At 33.1% G+C, this 21,230-nt stretch overlaps 2 protein-coding genes across 2 annotated transcripts; both read right to left on the bottom strand.

Annotated features, from left to right (window-relative positions):
- Positions 1–2,448: 2,448 nt before the first annotated feature.
- Positions 2,449–7,147, bottom strand: LOC110801244 (phospholipase A1-Igamma3, chloroplastic). Its single transcript, XM_022006587.2, has 3 exons — positions 6,547–7,147; positions 5,415–5,757; positions 2,449–3,920 (listed from the first exon to the last, which is right to left on the bottom strand). The coding sequence occupies exons 1-3, from the start codon at positions 7,068–7,070 to the stop codon at positions 3,195–3,197; spliced, it is 1,593 nt and encodes a 530-aa protein (XP_021862279.2). The 5' UTR covers positions 7,071–7,147; the 3' UTR covers positions 2,449–3,194.
- Positions 7,148–14,381: 7,234 nt separating this feature from the next.
- Positions 14,382–20,775, bottom strand: LOC110800948 (early nodulin-like protein 20). Its single transcript, XM_022006269.2, has 2 exons — positions 20,490–20,775; positions 14,382–14,860 (listed from the first exon to the last, which is right to left on the bottom strand). The coding sequence occupies exons 1-2, from the start codon at positions 20,644–20,646 to the stop codon at positions 14,532–14,534; spliced, it is 486 nt and encodes a 161-aa protein (XP_021861961.2). The 5' UTR covers positions 20,647–20,775; the 3' UTR covers positions 14,382–14,531.
- Positions 20,776–21,230: the final 455 nt, after the last annotated feature.

Genomic DNA, 21,230 nt, shown 5'->3' with positions numbered 1-21,230 from the left:
TTCAGGTGATCTTGGGATCGATTCTCATTTCCGCCCTTGTGGCTCATTTGCACCAAAAAAAAAAAACAATACACCACATGTTTTATGTCAAACATGTTCATATGAATCATATCTTGCTCTTACGGACAGTTTGGTACATGGTAATTAGGAAAAGTACTTCGTATTGTATACGAAGTATATAAGTGATCAATAATAGATTGTAAATATTACTTTCTCCGCTCTTTTTTAGATGACACGATTATTTAGACACGTTTGACAATGCACGGTTTTAAACATTAATATCTTCAATTATGGGTAATTATTAAGAAAAAATTATAAAAAATTGATATTTAAAAAATATTTATTGAGCTGAATCTAATAAGACCCCACACGATTATGTTTTTTCTTAAGTATAAATCACAAAAAGAAGTCAAATAAGTTTGTGAAATAGTGTACAAAACTCAATTGTATCATGTAAATAAGAACGGAGGACGTATAAAGGTACCCCGTTTAAGTGCATAACTCATCTTATCTAGTGATGATAAAGGTCGCAAGTTGCGACAACATTTAGTTGTCGCAATCTTAAGTGTCGGAGTTTTATTGGTACATATAAGCGCCTCGTAGGCTATGAGTCATCATAATATTTTTACTATGAAAATATATAAATAAGATAATCGATATAAAGAAAGAAACAAATTAGAATATTAAGATTTTCCTGCCTTTATTTTAAACATGTATAATAGGATATATAAATTAAATATTTTAGATTCTAATTTAAATCATGACACATAAGCATGACATGTCATCATTGTGACAGGTTTAAAGGTCACATGTTACGACCTTTATTATTTTCGTCTTATCTAATCACTTGCAATGTCGTGCACAAACTTCAATTTTCGTATCAAACTTTAGGCATATCATGAATCATGGATTGTCTAAGGAACTAAATACAAGTACAATATGTTTCCTTTTTATGATGATAAAAATTCCAAGTAACGAAAATGGGTTGATTAAATTATTGCATGGAAGAAGTAGTAGCAAGGACAAATGACAAATGACAAATGACAATAGCAAGCTATGATCACATATGGAAAGTAAAAATCCATCCCCACTTTCGAAGGTTGTAAATCAACCAAAATATGAGACAAAATTATACAACTCATGTCGAATTGACTACTTATATATTGGCTCATTGCTCGTTACTTTCAGAATTCTTAGAAACATTGCACACGTCTATTCGCACACATCATCATCATTATGGACTACGTACGTACATCGTCATCATCATTATGGAGTACGTACATTAGTACTCCCTCTGTCCCGGAATACTCGACCCGGTTTAACTGGCACAGAGTTTAAGGGACTTGAATTGACTTATTTAATTTAATAGGTAGTAGTTGATAGTGGGGTATTATTTTAATGTAGTTAGTGGGAAATGGGTAAAGGGGTGGGGTTGGGGGAGAGTAGGGGGTTGAATTTTTAATTATTTTTTGTATGGAGTAGGGGGTAGGTGGGTTAATAGGGGTGGAGTGAGAAATAATATAATATTGTTAGAATATTTCCATTTTTAGAAACAGGTCAAGTATTAAGGGACGGCCCGATAAGGAAAACATGTCAAGTATTCCGGGACGAAGGGAGTATATAATACTAGTAGTATAATACTCCATATTTTTATACGGATTGAGTAACGTGCGCGTTAGTATTCAAAAGGGAAGAGAGATTCGAACTCAAGCTCTTCGAGTAGGCAATAGGTAGTCACAAGTCATTGTTGGAAGTTCTCATTGGGAAACACAAAGAAAAGAGTGTAAAAACAAGAGAGTCCCACATTGAAAAAACTCTTCATATGGGTGGGTGTAACTCTTGTTTAAGAAAGTGTGAGAGTGGTATGGGTGGACACATGACACGTGCGCGCGATGGGACGGGCCGGCCTCGAGCATCGCGACTTGGGACTTCGCGGAATCGACTTTTAGGACAGTGGGTGTCCACAACGCAACAAGTGTTCATCAATCAATCTATTCATCATCCAGATAAATTTGTTCTAATTTTGGTTTAATCACAACAGTCATAACTCTTATAAGGTTTACAAAGGGAAGGTCTTGCCCTCATATCAGTTCTACTCCTCTATGCACACGAAGGGTGCGTTGATACACAATTTTAAAAAAAATGACAAAAATAACTTGATCCGCGCGTGTGTGCATGCGTTTGTGTTAATTTTTTGGATGTACCATGTTTAATGTGCATCTGTGCAACGTTCCTTGTCTACATTAAGGGTAATAAAACGTTGTACTCCGTATAAATTTCTCTTATCAAGGCGTGAGATAATTATACAAATTGATGGAAAATTCACTTAACTTGTGACCAGCAAGTGCTCAAGTGTTGATCTATGTAGCCGAACTGACTAACTTGAAAAAAATGTTGGTTTAATAAAAGCGTTCTTCTTACATACTTAAATAAAAAAGGCGATAAGACTGACAACAAACACCACCCATTGTTGCATACTTTCGTACATAACTTTGTTACACACTCGTTTTCATTATACTAGCTTTTATACATGCATGCGTTAAATTGTTCACATCAACACATCAAGTGCTACTTTTGGCCTCTATATACGAAGTATAACTAACTTAGGAAGCTAAAGAATCTCTGCATTATTACACATACTTACATATGCAATGCTCCAAAGCTAACGACGTTACAACATAAGGGCCCCCAACTCAACAATGCCCACAAACGCACTACAATCTACACATAGACATTTGACATTTGACATTTGACATTTGTGATTTGACAACGTAACCCTAGAGTGAGAACTAAGTAGCTGGTCCTAGGATATTTCGTACAATCCAAGGATGAGAACCACAAACCACATATTTTAAGAGCACAGTATAGCGTGTATAAAAGACTATAAACTCTGTTATAGGATCCTAACCAGTCTTTAGACGTTAAAACTCGGATCATGAGCAAACTTCATGGCAAGGGAAAAATGATGGGCCATATCAGGTGGGTGGTGCTTGACCCTAGCCCGGTCAGGCATAACCCACCGGGCTAGGATGAGAACTCGGTGGCTGGTCCTAGGATATTTCGTACAACCTTAAGACAAGAACCACATTTTACTAGTACATACTGTTCTGGAATGGAATAGGAACGGTAAAAATAACTTACAAGCACAAACATCAAACTATACACCTAGCTTGTTGTACACCCATTACCAGTCTTCAGACGTTAAAACTCGGGTCATGAGCAAACTTCATAGCAAGAGCAAAATGATGAGCCGTATCCGGCGGGTGGTGCTCGACCCTAGCCCGATCAGGCACCACCCACCGACCCTCATCATTCCTCACCATACCCTTATTAAGATCTTGCCTCCACTTCGGCGGGACCCCATACTCGCTCTTCAGAAAATTCGAATCCTTATTAACAAGTGCAACATCCCTCTTAGTCGTCAGACAGAACTTCCTCCCCTTCCCCTGATACCCGTCCACGAGATGCAAGTGCGCCTCGAGATTGTGCGCACAACTCACGTCCGTGGGCGGCTTCAGGAACGGCGAACGCGTATGATCCAGCGCAAACTCGGTCCCCACATGGGCATAACTCCAAGGAAAATGAACCTTTTCCTCTAAATACTTTTGTAGTTTGTTCTTCTCATTTGCTATTAATCCAGGCATTGTAGGGACTTTATCATGAATGTTTATGATTCTTAATTGTTTAAGTCCTAATTCATCACATCTTTCTTTGAATTTTAGGTTACCAACTCTAGGGCTTGCAAAGGAGAATATTGAGAGTGGTATTTTCTTGGTTTTATTCTTCTCATTTTTAACAATGTTGAGCCTCATTTCGGCTATATCATAGGCACTTAGTAAAGCTAGGGCTCCCCCTAAGCTGTGTCCTGTGATTGTTATGCTGAGTTCCTCGTCTTTGAATCGCTCCACCAGTCTTTTTACCTAGTTTGAGAATCACGTTAAGTGGTGGTGAAATTTAAGAAGTTAGTAAAGTTAGAGCATCTCCAATGGTTACATATAGGGACTAGCTTGCAATTTTCATAAATTTTCTAGCTACTAGCCAACCATTGGAGTACATATGAACAATTAGCCAAGTTAAGCAAATTAGCTCTACAAAGCTAATTAGCTTGGGGAAAAAAAGAACGGAAAAGAAAATTTGTTTATTTGATAAACATGTGAATTGTAATAAAAATAAATTTTAAAAAAATGGTTTAAAAACTCAAGCAACTTGCTAACCATTGGAGCAAAATACACATGAAAAAATAGTAGCTTGAAATTCTGATGTGGCAAATGAAAGCAACTTACCAATTAGCTTACCATTAAAGATGCTCTTATATACTTCCTCCATTCTTTATTAAATGACACAATTTTTTTGTCACGTTTGCCAATGCAATATTTCAACCATTAATATCTTTTATTATCAATGGTTAAAAATTATAAAAATTTGATATTATAAAACTATAGGATGAGACGATTATAACAAGACCCCACATGACTATATTTTTTGTTAAGTATAAATCACAATTGATGGTCAAAGTATATTATATGAATAGTGCCAAAAGTACAATTGTGTCATTTAAAAAAGAATGGAGGAAATATATTGGTAAAATAAAAACGATTTTTTTATTTACCACCTGAAAAAAAAAATCTGAATTTGCGTTCATCCACCTAAATATCTTAAACTTTTATTTTACCACTTAAAAACAATAAAAAAAAGAGTTTATTTTACCACCTTTTAACGGTAAAGTTAATGACACTGTATGTGGAACTCACAAATGAAGCTTCCCCCCTAATTCTTTACCCAATTTATGTGATTCTCTTCTTTACTATTCTTAAATTCTCACCAATCTATCACCACCCATTTTTGCACTTCAAATTTCCAAATTAATCAAATTACAAACTTATACTTACTCTGTTCTTATTTACATGACATAATTGAATTTTGAACACTATTCACACAATTTATATTTTGGAGCTCACAAATTAAGCTTCCCCCAATTCTTTACCCAATTTATGTGATTCTCTTCTTTAGTTTATTCCTCCTTCTCATTCAATTTTTCACTTTCTTCTACTACTATTCTTAAATTCTCACCACCCATTTTTGCACTTCAAATCTCCAAATTAATCAAACTACAAACTTATGTTATACAACATGAAAACGTTGTAGAATTTTATAAAGAAAATGCTATACAAGCCGTTAAAGTGGGTTCAATAACGATTCCGTTAATTTGCTATAAAAGGTGGTTAAATAATTTTTTATTTATTATTTTTTAGGTAGTAAAATAAAAAATTGACATTTTTAGGTGATAAATCACAATTCGAACTTTTGTTTATAGGTGGTAAAACACAAAAAATTCAAATAAAAATAAAATAAATAACACTAAAAAGTATAAGTTAGTTATTAACTTATAATAAAAAAAAAATCATATTAATTACCTCTGATAGGACTTGCTCTCGAGCTGAAAAGGAGCAAAACTTGCAATTTTCTTCCTTAGTTGTATACAAATCATAAAACCCGGATTCAATCTGAACATGCGGGTTATCTCTGAAATGGGCGGGTCGTAGTATATTTTTAAGGTCATGGATCCACTCTAAGTACGTAACTGTGCCCCGCCACACAATAAGTATATCCCTGCGACCAAGTCTCTTGATTTCCTCTTTATCACTAGTGACTGCCACGTAACCCATCCAGTTGGCATGTGGGCTCCATATGCTTCTTATGCTTGATGATTTTCTGAAGAATTTTTCTAGGTTGATGTTTGATGTTGCATAGAGGTATCTGTTTTTGTTGCATGTGTAGAAGTTTAGATTAGAAAGAAATTAATCCATGATATTTATAGAAAATCATGTTATTGAGAAGAAGATATAATTAACAATGTTAATTAACATGCTTGAAATTTAGACCTGATCAGCTATAATCTGACCTGCTGGTCTTACCCGACTTGAAAAAGTGTGTGTTTGGGGTAGTCTAAAGTATGATGATGGCGACTCCGGTGAAGTTTTCGGTAACGGAGTCGTTGTTATCATTGTGGTGGAGTTGGATGAACGATGACGATATTGTGTTTTGGAAAATGAAGCATGGTTGACTTTTACTACTCTAACACGTTAATTTGACTTTTAATATCTCAAATTGTGTGTAAGTATAAATTATAAAAAAAAAGAAATTGATATTTAAAATATATATGTCGATACTAGACCTGATCAACTATAGCCCGACCCGCTGGCCCGACCCGAAAAAGTGTGAGGTTGGGTAGCCTAAAATATGCATTTTAGGCCAAAACCCGAACTCGGCCCAAAAAACCCGTCGTGGCCCGTAAAACCCGCCCCAAATTTATGTGGTTGTGCATGTTTTTTGTGATAAAGCCCGCCCTGGCCCGGATTTTGATCACTTCTAGTTGAAACGAATCTAAAATGACCTTACATGACTAAGATTTTCTTACGTATGAATCACAAAAAATAATCAAAATCGTAGTGTGAACAGTGTAAAACCAAATGGTGCGATATTTATGAAACAGATGAAGTATAAAAAATTTTTTTTTTTTTTATATATGTAGGTAACAAGACATACCGGCATATACTATACCCATAGTGAGCCATATCCATCTTCTCAAAAAACTCCGATTTTGCATACTTACAAGACCCACAATACTTAGAATGAGGGTCAAAGTCAAACGAATCATAAGAAGATTGAGCAAACTCCCCGTACCGGAGTATTTCTCGCCGGAGATGGGAATTCATTGGGTCAATTAATCCCTCCCAATCATTACGACCTTGAATATCTTTCCATATTTCACGTAAAAGCCTAGAATCTTCTTGAAGGTCTAGCTTTAGATCTCGAAGAAACTCGCTTTCTATGGATTCGAATTCCTCCACCGGTGACGGCGGCGATGGTGGTGGTGGTGGTGATGATTCCGGTAACGGAGTTGTTGTTATTGTTTTGGTGGAGTTGGATGAACGAGGACGAAATCGTCTTTTGCTAAGGTTAAGGTTAAGGTTAAGGTTCTTCCATGCATGAAGGGAGAGGTGGTTGTGGGAAGGTTGTTTTAGTAGTTTGCCTTGAAGAAGGTTAGGGGTGAATGTTAGAGAACCCATTTTGGGGGTGGGATAAGGGTGAAAGAGGAGGGGAAATTAGGCAAATATGTAAGTAGTATACACTAGCTTAAGCAAGTGTTTTATATGAAATATTAACTACTTTACAAACTTTTATATATGACAGTTTTATACAAAAGACCATCTTGTTGTCATATTATATCAGACAGAAACAGACGTTACCCATCATGGGTAGCGGGGTAGGAGGGTACGTGCACGACCATAATCAGAACAGATCAAATATAATACTGCCAGAATCATACTACATCCGTTTCAATAAGTTGTTACACTTACTATTTGCACGGATTGTATTTCAGTATAATGTTTGGTAGTTAATATATATATCCAATTCTGTATTGACAAAAAATATAAAAAGTTAATATTTATAAAATACTTTTTGAGAAGAATCTAACAAGCTAGATATCTCATGATAATTTTTTACAGATATTATAGTCAGAATTTATGGTCAAAGTTTTTTACTGTTAGACAAATTTTTCAAAGCGTAAAGAAATTAATGAAACGAGGTAGTACTCCGAATAAGTTAATAAATGAAACTAATTAGTTAAACAATAAAACTAATTAGTTAAACAATATAGAACCCATTATTAAAAAAAATAAAACGAATTAATTAAACAATCAAAATGCAGTGATCTTTCCGATAAGACGGTCTTAGTTACACAAAAGTTGTCGCTACTTTGTATACATGAGCTTCCTTATAACAAATATTACACATATACAAACGAGCGGTTTAGGCATGAAGCCATGAAACAACATCTTATGAACATGTACTACCTCCGTTTCATTAGTATTTACGCTTTGTAAAAATGTGACCAATAATTAAAACTTTGACCATAAATTCTCACTATCATATTTATCAAAAAATTATCATGATATATCTTGTTAGATTCGTTTCAAAATATAAATATAGATATCAACTTTTTATAATTTTTTTGTCGTGCAGAATCGGATATATTAACAGTCAAACATTGCACCGGGGTGGGGTTCGTGTAGATAATAAGTGTAAAGAATTTTTAAAACAGAGGTAGTAAGTAGGTAATTACTATATTACCCTTACAAAATGTGATCCACGAGACATCATGAAACAACATCTTATGAACATAATAATCAGTTAATGTAAGCCAACTTTAGCAAGGTAGGGTTGAATTATTGCATACTCCTTAAATTAGTAAGGGTACTCCCTACAAAATTATGGATTATTAGGGACGGAATTTGAGACGGAAACTATAAGCATCTCAAACTTGAGACGGATTACTAAAATTTCGTCTCTAAATTAAAATTGAGTATCAAACTTTTCGTCTCAAATTTGTAATGGACTTGCCAAAATTCCGTCTCAAATTTTTTTGAGACGCCCTCTATAGAGACGCCCCATTTCGTCTCAAATCCGTCTCCAATCATCATTTTGAGACGGATTTGGACTATTTAGAGACGAAATCCCTCGTCTCTATAAAATAATTTTTTTGTAGTGACTGCTTCTTAAATTAGCAGGGTAGGGTTGCATTAATGCATACTTGGTACTAAAATTATAGCCACTCAACTGGATTTTGGACGTCCCACCTAATTTCTATCACACATGACATGAACTAACCTACATGAATCAAGTACATCCATTATTGGCTTGAAACAATTGATACAGCTCGAGTCAAGCCTGTGCTCACGAGTTTCGAGCTCAAGTATAGGCTCGGCTCAATCTCGGCTCATTAACACCCCTACATGTGACACATAGAGAATCGAGATAGCAAATCAATTATATAGGATTTTTTTTATGTAGGATCATATCATATTTTTAATTATGAAAGGGTGTATCATATTTCATATTGGTATGAGTTTTAAAATTCATTCCTCTTATGCAGGTATGGATTACCATTCCATTTTCAGTTTTGCGAACAAAACGACCCCTTAATTTTAATATAGGGGGTATATCACGAGCTCACGCTAATACATACAAAAATTAGAAAACTGATTAGGATGGTCTTGTGAATTAACAAAAGGGTGGTCCAATATCATTTGCGTAGGAGTTAGAAATACAATTAGTGCACACTTTTAAGTCATCTTCACATGGTTTCTAATTTTCTATCACACATGACATGAACTGACCTATATGAATCTAAGTACATCCATTATTGGCCTCAAACAATTGATACAGCTCAAACTAGCACGTAAAGGTAGTTGTGGGCCGGGTCGAATTTCGGGTCGAGCCTACGGGTTGTGTGCCTAAATGGGCCAGGCCCACTCTGGATCGTGTTAATACTATCAATTATTGATCTAGTTATTCTTAGAGGTGGGCAAAACCGGATATCAGGACCGATTTTATAAACCGGGTTGGATACCCGATTTTCTGGATCACAAAAATTATGATCCGAATTCGAGTCGGTTTAACCGGATATTCGGTTTTTTGGATATCCAATTTAACCGGGTCGGAAATTCGGATAACCGAATCCGATTTATTCAAAGTAATTCTTAATACCTTGTTAATAAGATCTTTTATTTTTCTTCTAATAATCATATATTCCTATTTAATTAACTATTAGTACCAAAAATTCATTACGGCAATACTACAATACCGAAAGAAACAATTGTTTGACAAAAATAAAATATGCTCCAAAGTGTTAATAAGTAGTCTTTGTACTCTTCTAGGGTTGCAAGTCACGTTACATCCGTTATGTTGTAAATCTAATAATATATCTTAGTCTACAAGAGTTTATCTTGTATAGGGTTTCTTTTCTATTTTGTAATTAAATCTTGAATTTATTTTTTAATATGAAATTGCAAAATTCGGATCAAATTCGGATATCCGAATCTTAAAAATCCTGATCCGAATCAGATCCGTTTTTTTCCTCAAAAATTCAGATTGAATATCTATATCCGATCCGGTTTTATCGGATCGGTTATCCGAAAATTCGAATATTTAAACCGAATAACGGATAGGAAATATGGATATCCATTTATTCAGATTTTTTTGCTCACCCCTAGTTATTCTGAACCAATACATAACAAAATATTACTAGACAATTTAACTGTCAAAACCAACCGTTAAACAACTATACCACACCACACCACACAACTGTCATGTTCATACTTCGGGCGTGTTTGGCGGTAGCGTTTGAGGTAGCGGGTAGCGTTTTGACTTAGTCAAGACGCTACTTGTAAAATTTGTAAGTGGTTGGTAAAGTAGCGATTTAGGTAGCGGTTAGCGGTTGAGGTAGCAGTTGGGTAGCTTTTGTCAAACGTTAAAATTAGTAGCGTTTAAGGTAGCGGGTAGCGTTTGACAAATTTATAATAAAGTTTTAAATAATATTCTTGCTTTTATTTTTATTTTTATAATATCAACTGGTACTTTTACCGAGCACTCATATTAGTTACCGCTACTTCGATAGCTAACCGTTACCCGCTACTATTCACCGCTACTCGCTACTTTAACCGCTACCCGCTACTCAACCGCTAACCGCTAACCGCTACCCGCTACCGCTAATTTTGCCGAACAGAGCCTTCAAAACTTAATTCTTTTCTTCTTCCACTCTCGTATAGCCTTCATCTCTTGTCTGATGGGCTCTAGATATGGAGCTTTTTTCTGAAAATTAATTGAAAATCTCATCTTGCTTAATTAATTAGCTTTATGGAAACTAATTGCATGTATAATGTGTTTTTCAACATGATTTACTTACATCATCAGGCAGGGATTTCCATTCATTAAATCCTTCCCTCAAGAGATTATGTGGTGTCTTAATTTGACAAAAAAAAGTGCATGAATTAACAAACTGATTATACAAAGAAATTTATTAATTGATACTAAATTTTAATTAAAAGCTATGTAGAAAAAAAGAGATCTTACCGATTGGGTTGGGAATGGTCCATACTCCTTACGAAGTTTATCCAGATACTCTTTTCTGTAATTAAAAAAAATCAGATCAAAACCTACAAACAACCGGGTAGTTTTGATTTTTAACCACTTAAAAAGCACAATTTTATAGTTTAAAGCACATTTTTACAGGTTAAAGTACATTTTTACAGCTTAAAAGCAGATACATTTCAAAAGAACACATTGTTAGTACAAAAGAACATACAAGCGCGAAGAATTTGAGCGGATATGTAAACTGATGTTGGTTGCTCATCTTTTAAGTTTAGGTTTGGAAGAAGATATTCAATATCATAATATTTGAAAAACATATGTGCATTAAAATTGTAAAAATGTATTTTTAAACTGAAAATCGTGCTTTTAAACTGAAAAATATGCTTTTTTTGAGGGATTAGAAAATACAAAATAATCCGGTTGCATGTAGAGCTACATACAACCGGATGTACCTAATAATTTGTGCAAAGAAAAGATTGAATAATGAATAGGGAGAAAATAAATGGAAGTAACAAGTTACAAGTAAACCATCCCCGCTCTCTGGTGCATTCTTTCCTTCTTACTCCGTGGGCGTGAGGTAACGGTACCGGTTACAAGTAGACCTGGTTATTGGACAGGGTAGTCCAATGGATATAGGGTTAGGGTCAAGTTAATAGGGCTTTTATTGGACAGGGCTTTTATTGGACAGGACCTTTATTGGATATGGTCATTATAGGGTCAAACTTATACTACAATTATTTTGAAAATTAAAATAGTAATGATATAAAAAATTACGTGTATAGCTTCGTATTTACTTGTACTTGCACATGGCTCTTTTGTTTTTCATTTTTCATTGCTCGTTTATTGACCCGCCCACTAATGACCCGCTAATGACCCGCGACCCGCTTTTGACCCGCCCATTATCGACCCGCTAAAAATGACCCTTTCAATACCCGACCCTCTTTTGACCCGCACCGACCCTGACCCGCCCCGCCCGATAACCAGATCTAGTTACAAGTTCACTGCCTAATTACAACAACAACAACAACAAGCAAAGATAAAAAAGGTGAAGAGGAAACAGAAAAATTACAGACATACCTTAATTAAGTTGAGAGAGCCTGTTTGAACTTTTGGTTAATTTTTTTTATTTTTTATTGACGTTTCCCTCTTAAAAATGAGTTTGAAATAGTTTCATATCCTAGGGTTCAATCTAATTTAAAGTGGTATGGGAATTTGAAATTCAAATTTTTATTTATTTTCTTTCTATGTTTAATTTTTAGTAATTACGGTTTTTTTTTGGGAAAAATAATTAGGAGAGAGAAAATGAAGATTTTTTAGTGTATGGATACGTAGAATGTAGTGTGCATGCATAATTTTCGAATATTGCCCTAAACCCTAATCCTTAACCCTAATTGGAAAACTTTACATTTTATTCATGGTACTGATGGATAATCAAAATATTTAATTATTAATTTTATTCATGAAAAAATTATTGAAATTTATTATACTTTTAACACTTGGTGAGTGGATGATGTGGGAATGCTACGTGACATGGCGGACCTATGGTGCTCTCAAAAGGTACATAGGGACCTCCATAATTTTTGAAAAAAATTTAGAAAGTATATGCGTTTTGGGGGGAAAAAAATAATATTTAAATAGGAAAAACAATAATGAGTAGGACAAATAGATTGTTGGAAAACAATAAAGGAATTTACTTAGCCTTTACATAGTTATATGCGTGGTATACTCCTACTATCAATGAGTTAATCGACTACAATGATACTAATTATCCTACAATTATGCTAATTGGACGTTAGATTACTCTAGGTAATATTGACTAAATATAATACAAAATATGGAAGTTTCGTGTAATTAAGAACTTAATATTGTAAATATATTCTGTCATATATATTATCCTTATTTAGTTTCCTTAATGGACTAGATTTTGTAATTAACCTAGGGGCCGGGCTGGAGTATATATCTTGGCAGTCGTGTATATTGAAACAATGAATAAAAAACAAAGGAAAACAACTTCTCAAACCCTCTTTATAATTTTAGCAGTATTGTTCTCTTTACTCATAATTTTTCAATTAATCAATGGTTCAATCTTAAGTAATTTTGTATAAATTAAATTTTGAGTGATTGATTAACTTTTTAGTGTTTAGATTATCGATCTTTGACAATGGATTAGTGTTTTAGTTGATTAGTCGATTAGCATATTCTCATGATTTTTATTTTGTCCGACTGTTCTAGGAGTTTTCTCTCACATCAGTCACATGGATCAATTTATGAAAGAGAGTAATTGGTCTATTATTAGGAGTATTTCGGATTAAAAAGTTTTATGTTTCACTTATATATTACATTATCAATCATTTGATTCATTTCCGGTATTTATAGGCCATTGTTTGCATTGAACAACAAGGATCGCATATTAGTCTTAGAAGGATTAGAATTATGAAAATGAGCTTATGAAATTTATCTGTTACTAGCTTATTAGTGATGATAATATTATGAAGCGGTTTTGAGGAATGCAAAATCGTCGCGGATAATTGTAATTTTTTGTAATAATTATCATGTGTTACTTGTATCTTATGAACGAATTATTATTTTGGATTTTGAAATTTGTAGGTGACTTTTTATAATTTTTGTGCAGTGAAGCTTTATCAAAATTTGGACCCCCATTTTATAACTTTTGGGTGCCCCTACTACGTGACACACATATATTTTTTTCCACAACGTTTTTTTGATATATTAATATAGATAAGATCAAACTGATGACAACTTCTATCAATTATCAACTTAACGGTTTATGCATGGTACTGTTGTACTTTACAAGATACAACCAATACTATTTAAAGTTATTGATCAATTTTACTCGAAATAATGACAATTTTATCAAGTCCATTTATTCACCAATCCAATTTATTAATTTTAAAAAAGAGAGTAATAAAAACTAAAATTGCTAGAACTAAAACAAGCATGAACTTCATGTCTTCATGCTTCCTATATACATGGAGGAAACGAGTTATTGACTCATCGGCCCAGTTTTTATCAGATTTGGGTTACACGTTTCGGCCCAAAACGTTTTCAAAAGTTATTAGACATCGCAATAAATTTTAGGTACATCCTATATACGTACGCACTCGGTGAACAATAATTTATTAGACTCGCAATAAAATTTAGGTACATTTTCCCAAAAAAAATCTTTTATAACACAACTTTTGCGAAAAAAGTACCTTAAATTTTTATTTTTTTTGTAAAATCACACCTTAGTGTAATTTTTTTTGCGAAAGACAACCTAAGGAAAGTTTCTGGCATTGACTGAGCCTTTCCGGTCATGGACTCGCACGTGAGCGACATGTGTGGCTTCATTTTACATGTTAACTTGTGAAAACGAAACAACTTCCCTTAAACACGACACAATATATCAAAATCGAGCACTACCACAATAAACAAAGGGAGTGAAACTAGAATAAGCTCAAAAAAATGACATCGTACTGTTGTACCTTGCAAGATACAACCAATACTATTTAAATCTATCTATCAGTTTAACACCAGTGAAACCAGAATAAGCTCCAAATATCAGGTCTATTTATTCACCAATCCAATTTATTAATTTAAACAAAGAGAGTAATAAAAACTGAAATTGCTAGAAATAAAACAAGCATGAAATTCATGCTTGCTAGATACATGGATGGACCAACGGCATTATTTCCTTGTGGGGACGGAGCAGGAAGAGACGAGTTCTTGACGTTGATAGCGACTTTCATGCCACCATAACAATAACCTTTGCTACAAATGAAGTAATAAGGTCTAGCTTCTTTGAGTTGGTAAACATCTCTTCCACCTTTGGTTACGTTTGCTATGAAGTTATTAGAGTTGCAATTCTCGTAGCTTGTTTGGTTTACTTCTAATACATCGAAATAGTTCTTGTCAAACCTGAAATCTAAAGGGAAAATGAAAATTGGAATTAGATAGTGGTGTGATCAATGCCTAGTACTTAAACAACAAAACCATTAAAAAAAAATATACACGATCCTAAAGATGGTCGTGGGCCGGGCCGGGCCGACACGAAAAAAAAGCACGAGCACGAAGTCGTGGGGTTGGCTTTGGGTCAATTTTTTTGAAAAAAACACGACAAGGCACGACAAAGCACGTTAAATTTAGTAAAATTAGGCTTAGGCACGACGGGCCGACCCGACACGAAAGCCCGTGGGCCTGGGCCGTAAAATTTTTGGAAAAAGCACAAAAAGGCATAGCGGGACTCGACCCGACCAGACAAATCACGCTAAATTTAGTAAATTTAGGCTTAGGCCCGACGGGTCGGCCCGACACAAATGCCCGTGGGCATGAGCCATGTTTTTAACTTTTCGACTCAACCCGACACAATATGATGTGGGATTGGCATAGGCCCGACCCCTAAAGCCCGGTCCGGCCCGGCCCGGACCACATCCATCTTTACACGATCCATCTACACCCTTATTGCCATGTGACTCTCTTATAGTAGTACAAATTTACCTCTCTTCCACGTGGGTCGGGCAACCCATCAGAAAATAGAGTGATTTTTTTTTAATGACTTGTATGAATGTTGAATGATTATTAGTGAGCAAAATTAGTGACTAAACAATTATTACTCCATTATTATACATAATCAATCAATAAATCATATGCATGGACATTCAACACGAGCTTTTAAAGCCAATCCCTTCAAGTCATACCGAATGAGGCAAATAAGTTCAACAAACAGTGGCGGATCCGGTGTATGGGGAGTGGGGTCACTTGACCCCACTTGGCCAACAAAATTTGCATAATTTTAGGTAATCTATCTATATAATATACTAAAAGAGAGGAAATCAATGTAATGATGACAAATGTCACTCATTGATTGACCTCTCTTATAGATATTAAAAAAATTAAAAAATTAAATAAAATACTTGATGCTATAATTATTTTGTTAGATTTTACCTTGAAAAAAATATTTGATTCCCTTTTCCTTAAAATAAAAAAGATTACAATCTGTACATAGAGAATATTTTTTAAATTATAAATCTTTTTTATATTTTGTAACAAATATAACCAATATAAGAATAATAAGATTATCTTTTTTATATTTGGTAACAAATATAAGATTATCTTTTTATAAAAAATTAATCCATTGTACGGAGTACATAGTATAACTTTTATAAAAATTTAAAAGTAGTCAATTTATTTGTATTTCGTACTTACATAATTCGAATACAAATAACTTAGAAAATCAATCAAGTGAGAATAAGAATGTATTAAAAAAATTACAATAGTACTCTACAATATTTTAACAACCAAATGCGATAATTATAACCGTCAGTGATTGTACTATTTTATACGTAGTATATTTAGCAACTAAATTCGATAATTATCACCACTGTTAATAGTAATATTGTACTACTTTCAAAAAAATATGTAACGTCTTTAAACATGAGAAAAATTAATTGTATAACCTAATATATCTACTATTTTACTACATAATTCCTAAATTTTTTAGATGCAACTATTTGATTTTTACATTAGTTGTTATATTCACACATACCTCCATTTTTTTCTGTTTTTTTGTGATTATTAATATTTTATGTTGAACATAGTCATGTACTCCGTAACATTTTGTTGGATTTTTCTAAATACTTACATAATACTACTGTTTTTTAAAATAAGTTTTACTAAATAATAATTTAAGATATTAATAGTTGAATTTATTTTTAACAACCGTGAAAATAAAGTGGTTTATCCAAAAAAAGATGGAAGAAGTCGTAAAGAAGAAAAATGATGCGCGACTAACACGTAATACTCTCTACTTTAAAAAACTTCCTCAAATATTTTAGGCTGACAAATGACTTATATTTTAGTCAATTTTTAACAAACATATGTATATGGAGTACTATACTAAAAGAGAGGCAATGTGGAGCTAACAAATGCCGCTCTGATTTGCCTCTTTTATAATATTGGTGAATGATGACTAACATATGATAAAATATTATATAATTTGTATATATTTTACCTAAAATCTTATATTTACTTATGGTAATAGTTGATTAAACGAATTACTTATTTACTCATGTCCATAAATTTCTTAATTTAAATCTATATACTCCGTACTATGCTAAAAGAGAGGCAAATTGATGTAGAGGTGACAAATGTCACTCTATGATTTCTCTCTCTTATAACATATATAATGACTAATTGTAAGTGCTATCAAGTTTTGTTTAGATATTGTGCCATATACTTAGTACGGACATGTTCGAACGTTCCTTTAATATAGAAAATCTTATAATAATTTAACTTGGACTATCAATTATATTATTATAAAACTATCAATATTTTAATAATTTGTGTCATATAATGAATAAAGATATGCATAATAAAAGTTAACTATTGATTTAATGTATTTAATAAGGTTGTCTCAAACATTTTATAGGTCTCATTATTGTAATATTTTTATACGGTGCACGAATAATAATTTATTCGCTTATATTATTGAAGTCTTAAGAGCATGTTGATTGAAGTTTTGAATAATAATATCGAAATCAACTATGTCCAAAGTCATAAGATTTAGATGATTAAACTTCCATATTATTAATATATTTGCAATAACAAAATAAGTTTTATGTATTAATGTAAATGGTTGCAATATCACTAAATTTTGTGCAAAAAAATATTAATATATGTAAATGGTGAATCACACTTGATGATGGGGCGAGTTTGGATTTTAGATTGGTCGGGTGACAAAGTTAAACATATATGATTGACTAATGTTGACTAACAAAAAAAGATATTTAGTGGATGGGTATAAGAATAACATGTAACCACCTTGGTGATGGGGCGAGTTTGGATTTTAGATTGGTCGTACGACAAAGTTAAACATAGATGATTGACTAATGTTGACTAACAAAAAGAGATATTTGGTTGATGGGTATAAGAATAACATGTAACCACCTTGGTGATAGGGTAAGTTTGAATTGATTGAATTTAAGAACACTCACCAATCCTAATTATGTATGTCACTTTTAAATACAACTTTTTCAATATTATAACTAATACAATTAATTTTAAAACTTCGTAATAAACTTAAGTCAATATATTTAAAATTTAGTTGAAAGGAAATTTGGATTATTTATTGAATATAGGGATGTCAGATTGTCAGTGGGGAGGGTCTTTTGGGAGATCTCTCTGTGCATCCGCCTTAATTGGGCGGCAATGGACGAAAGTTTATTGTTTAATGGGGTCAACAAATGAGTCGTTAATCTTTCATCTAACTTACATATTATAGATTGTACCCGTCTGAGTCGTTAATCTTTCATCTAACTTACATATTATAATGTTTTGTTTATTTACTCAGTAACTCTAATCAGACAAACGAATTTTCAGAGGCTCCATAATAGAGTTTTAAAATTCAAACTCTCTTACCAAAAAAAAAGTCGAGTTTAGGGGTGGGTGTGGATACATGGGGATGGGGGTGATGAAAAGGTGATGGATTTTATATTGTACCTCTCGAGACGGGGGTTGAGAGGGGTGGGTATCCTTCTTATCGTGGATGGGAGGATGAAGATGAGAATTGTAGGTGGGTGCGGGTGTGCAAGTCTTCCCCCGCCTCAAAGTCATCTCTAGCTCAATAAAGTACATGGTCTAGATAGATGTTAAGTGGCCGGGTAATCAGGTTGACGAGTGACTGTGCAAGTATTAAGTGAGTATTAATAACGAAGTGAAAGACGGGTAAGATAACTTACGCTTGACACAAGTGGTGAATGAGAATGGAAATAATTTTATCTATGTACCTTTATTTGTTTTAATTGTTTTAATAAGCAAGACAACGAATGAGCAATAACAATTTATCCATTATTAATCATTTTTTATTTGAAGAATATCTATAAACTCTATATTGATCATAATTGTCTATATACCAGATTTCATAATAATTTATGTTTAGATTATAAATCGTGCATCGCACGGGTATTATACTAGTTTTCGACTAAATCGTATTAAAAAGTACCTAATTTAGTTAATTTTTCAGTAATTTTGTAACAGTTATCCCACTTAGGACAAATTTTAGATCCGCAACTGTCAACAAATAACATTGTGTTCATCTTAACTATACGATTTATCTTACAAAATATATAATCAAAATATGTAAACACTACTCAAGAAACAAACTCAATACAAAGTACGTTTTTAGAAGATGCCATAAGACTAGTTACATTAGAAGTGGCCGTTTGCTTGGATGCAATAGTTTAGTATTTATAGAAAATTACAAATTTTAAGAATTTTTTTAAAAAAGAAAGTACCCGAAGATGTAAACGGTTTAAGTGGGCAACAACCAAAAATTCTCAAAAAGTTGTATGAGACCTTAAAAAGGGGAATTTTGCGTGGATGAGGTATGATGATTGATAATTAACTTTTATATAATTGAGTTTTGAAAATGATAAAAGATCCCAATATGCGACTATGAAGGTGTGTCACAATGATGACATGACATGCTTATGCGTCATAATTTAAATTGGAAATAAAAATATTTAACTTATATAACCTATCATACATGTTTCAAAAAAAAGTAGGAAAATCTTAATATTCTAATTTGTTTCTTTCTTTATATCGACTACTTTATTCACATATTTTCATAGTAAAAATATTCCGATGACGCATAACCTACGTGACGCCTATATGTACCAATTAAACCCTAACACGTAAGATTGCGAGAACTAAATGTTGTCGCAACTTGCTACTTTTATCATCACCCATTGATCGGGGTTTTCCCCTAAGGATGTTTCCAGCGAAATAAACAAAGTTTTAGTGTACATAGTATCCAGTAACAACTAACAAGTACATTGTATCCAGAAAGTTGATTGAATATAATAAAATATAGATAAAATAAGAGAAATGTGTAAAAAGGTGGGTGAGTGTAAGAAAAAAAAATGAATAAAGTAAAAGAAAATGAGTGGAAAATTGAAAATATTATGGGGGTAAGAAGGATAAGATAATAAATTCTTATGTAAAAAAATAGAATAAAACAAAGGGTGGAGAACAACATAAAACAGACTACAAAACAGAAAATGTAAATATCATTTTGAAACGAAGGTAGTACATACTAGTACTAATAACTAATAAGTTAATAACCATAATATTTGTATGAAGAAATTAGAAATTGAATCTTATGCAAGTTCATGATACAAAATCGAGATTAACTACTTTAATAATTAAAAATTGGATCGAAAATATCCTAAATAAAATAAAAATTTACCTTATTTTTCGACACACTTCAATTCCAAGTCTCAATTGAAGACGATCGATTAATGAAAAGCAATTGATACGGAGTACTTTGATACGTAGTATATAACATAATCCTATATAAATGAATTAATTTTCTTTATATGATTAATGCCCTAAAATTTGCTTAACTACTAACAAGATACTAGGTTTTTAGGTCTAATATCTAGCAACGGCCGACATTAGTTGTTCATAACCAAAAAATTGTAAGAAATCAATTCAAAATCCATGAAGAAATTAAAGAAAAACCCATACAATATATAGAGAAAGAAATAAGTACATACATAGCCAATCTCCGATGTAAAAGGTCTCTTGAGATGCCCAAAGGGAGAAATTGTTATTTTGATTCCAACCTAAGTTTCCTCCGACATCCACTCGCCGTCCGTTTACGCCATCGAACATTAAAATTACCAACAACATCACCCACCCGATTGTAGACATTTGTCTTGATCTTTTTATGATATCAAACTCTTTACAACTCAAGTTAAGAGGTGAGTAGAAAATTGGACGTACATAAATGAAAAAATAAAAAACCTTTGAATTTTTGTATTGCTTTCCTTACTTACGTGTGAAAACAGAAGACGTTTGTGGTTTGCCAATGACATTATTCTATTTTATTTCTTACCTTTTTTGCATGAGTTCTTTCCTTGTATTGGTTTCCCATTTATGACAAATTTGATAAATGATGAATAATTATTGATTCTATTTAATAAGCTATTAATGATTCTATAATTTTCTTTTTAATATTGGTATATCTTTGAATTTATCAAAACTTATTTTATTCAATTACCCACAATATTGATTGCATAGTGCGGCTTGTGCCTTTTGGCATGGAATAAATTTGGGATAAGCTATTACAGAAGGGTGCTAACCCGGTACAACATCAACGGACTAAGCACATTGAAATGGACATTCACTTCGTCCGAGAAAAGGTTCAAAAAGGGAAGTTCGTGTTCTACATGTTCCATCCCGCTACCAAATAGCGGACTGCGGATATTTTCACCAACGGTCTTCCGCACGTACTC

This window comes from Spinacia oleracea, chromosome 4 (assembly GCF_020520425.1).
Source record: "Spinacia oleracea cultivar Varoflay chromosome 4, BTI_SOV_V1, whole genome shotgun sequence".
Classification (NCBI taxonomy): domain Eukaryota; kingdom Viridiplantae; phylum Streptophyta; class Magnoliopsida; order Caryophyllales; family Amaranthaceae; genus Spinacia; species Spinacia oleracea.
Note: the sequence above shows the minus strand (reverse complement) of the source record. Positions and strands in the feature narration are given on the sequence as shown.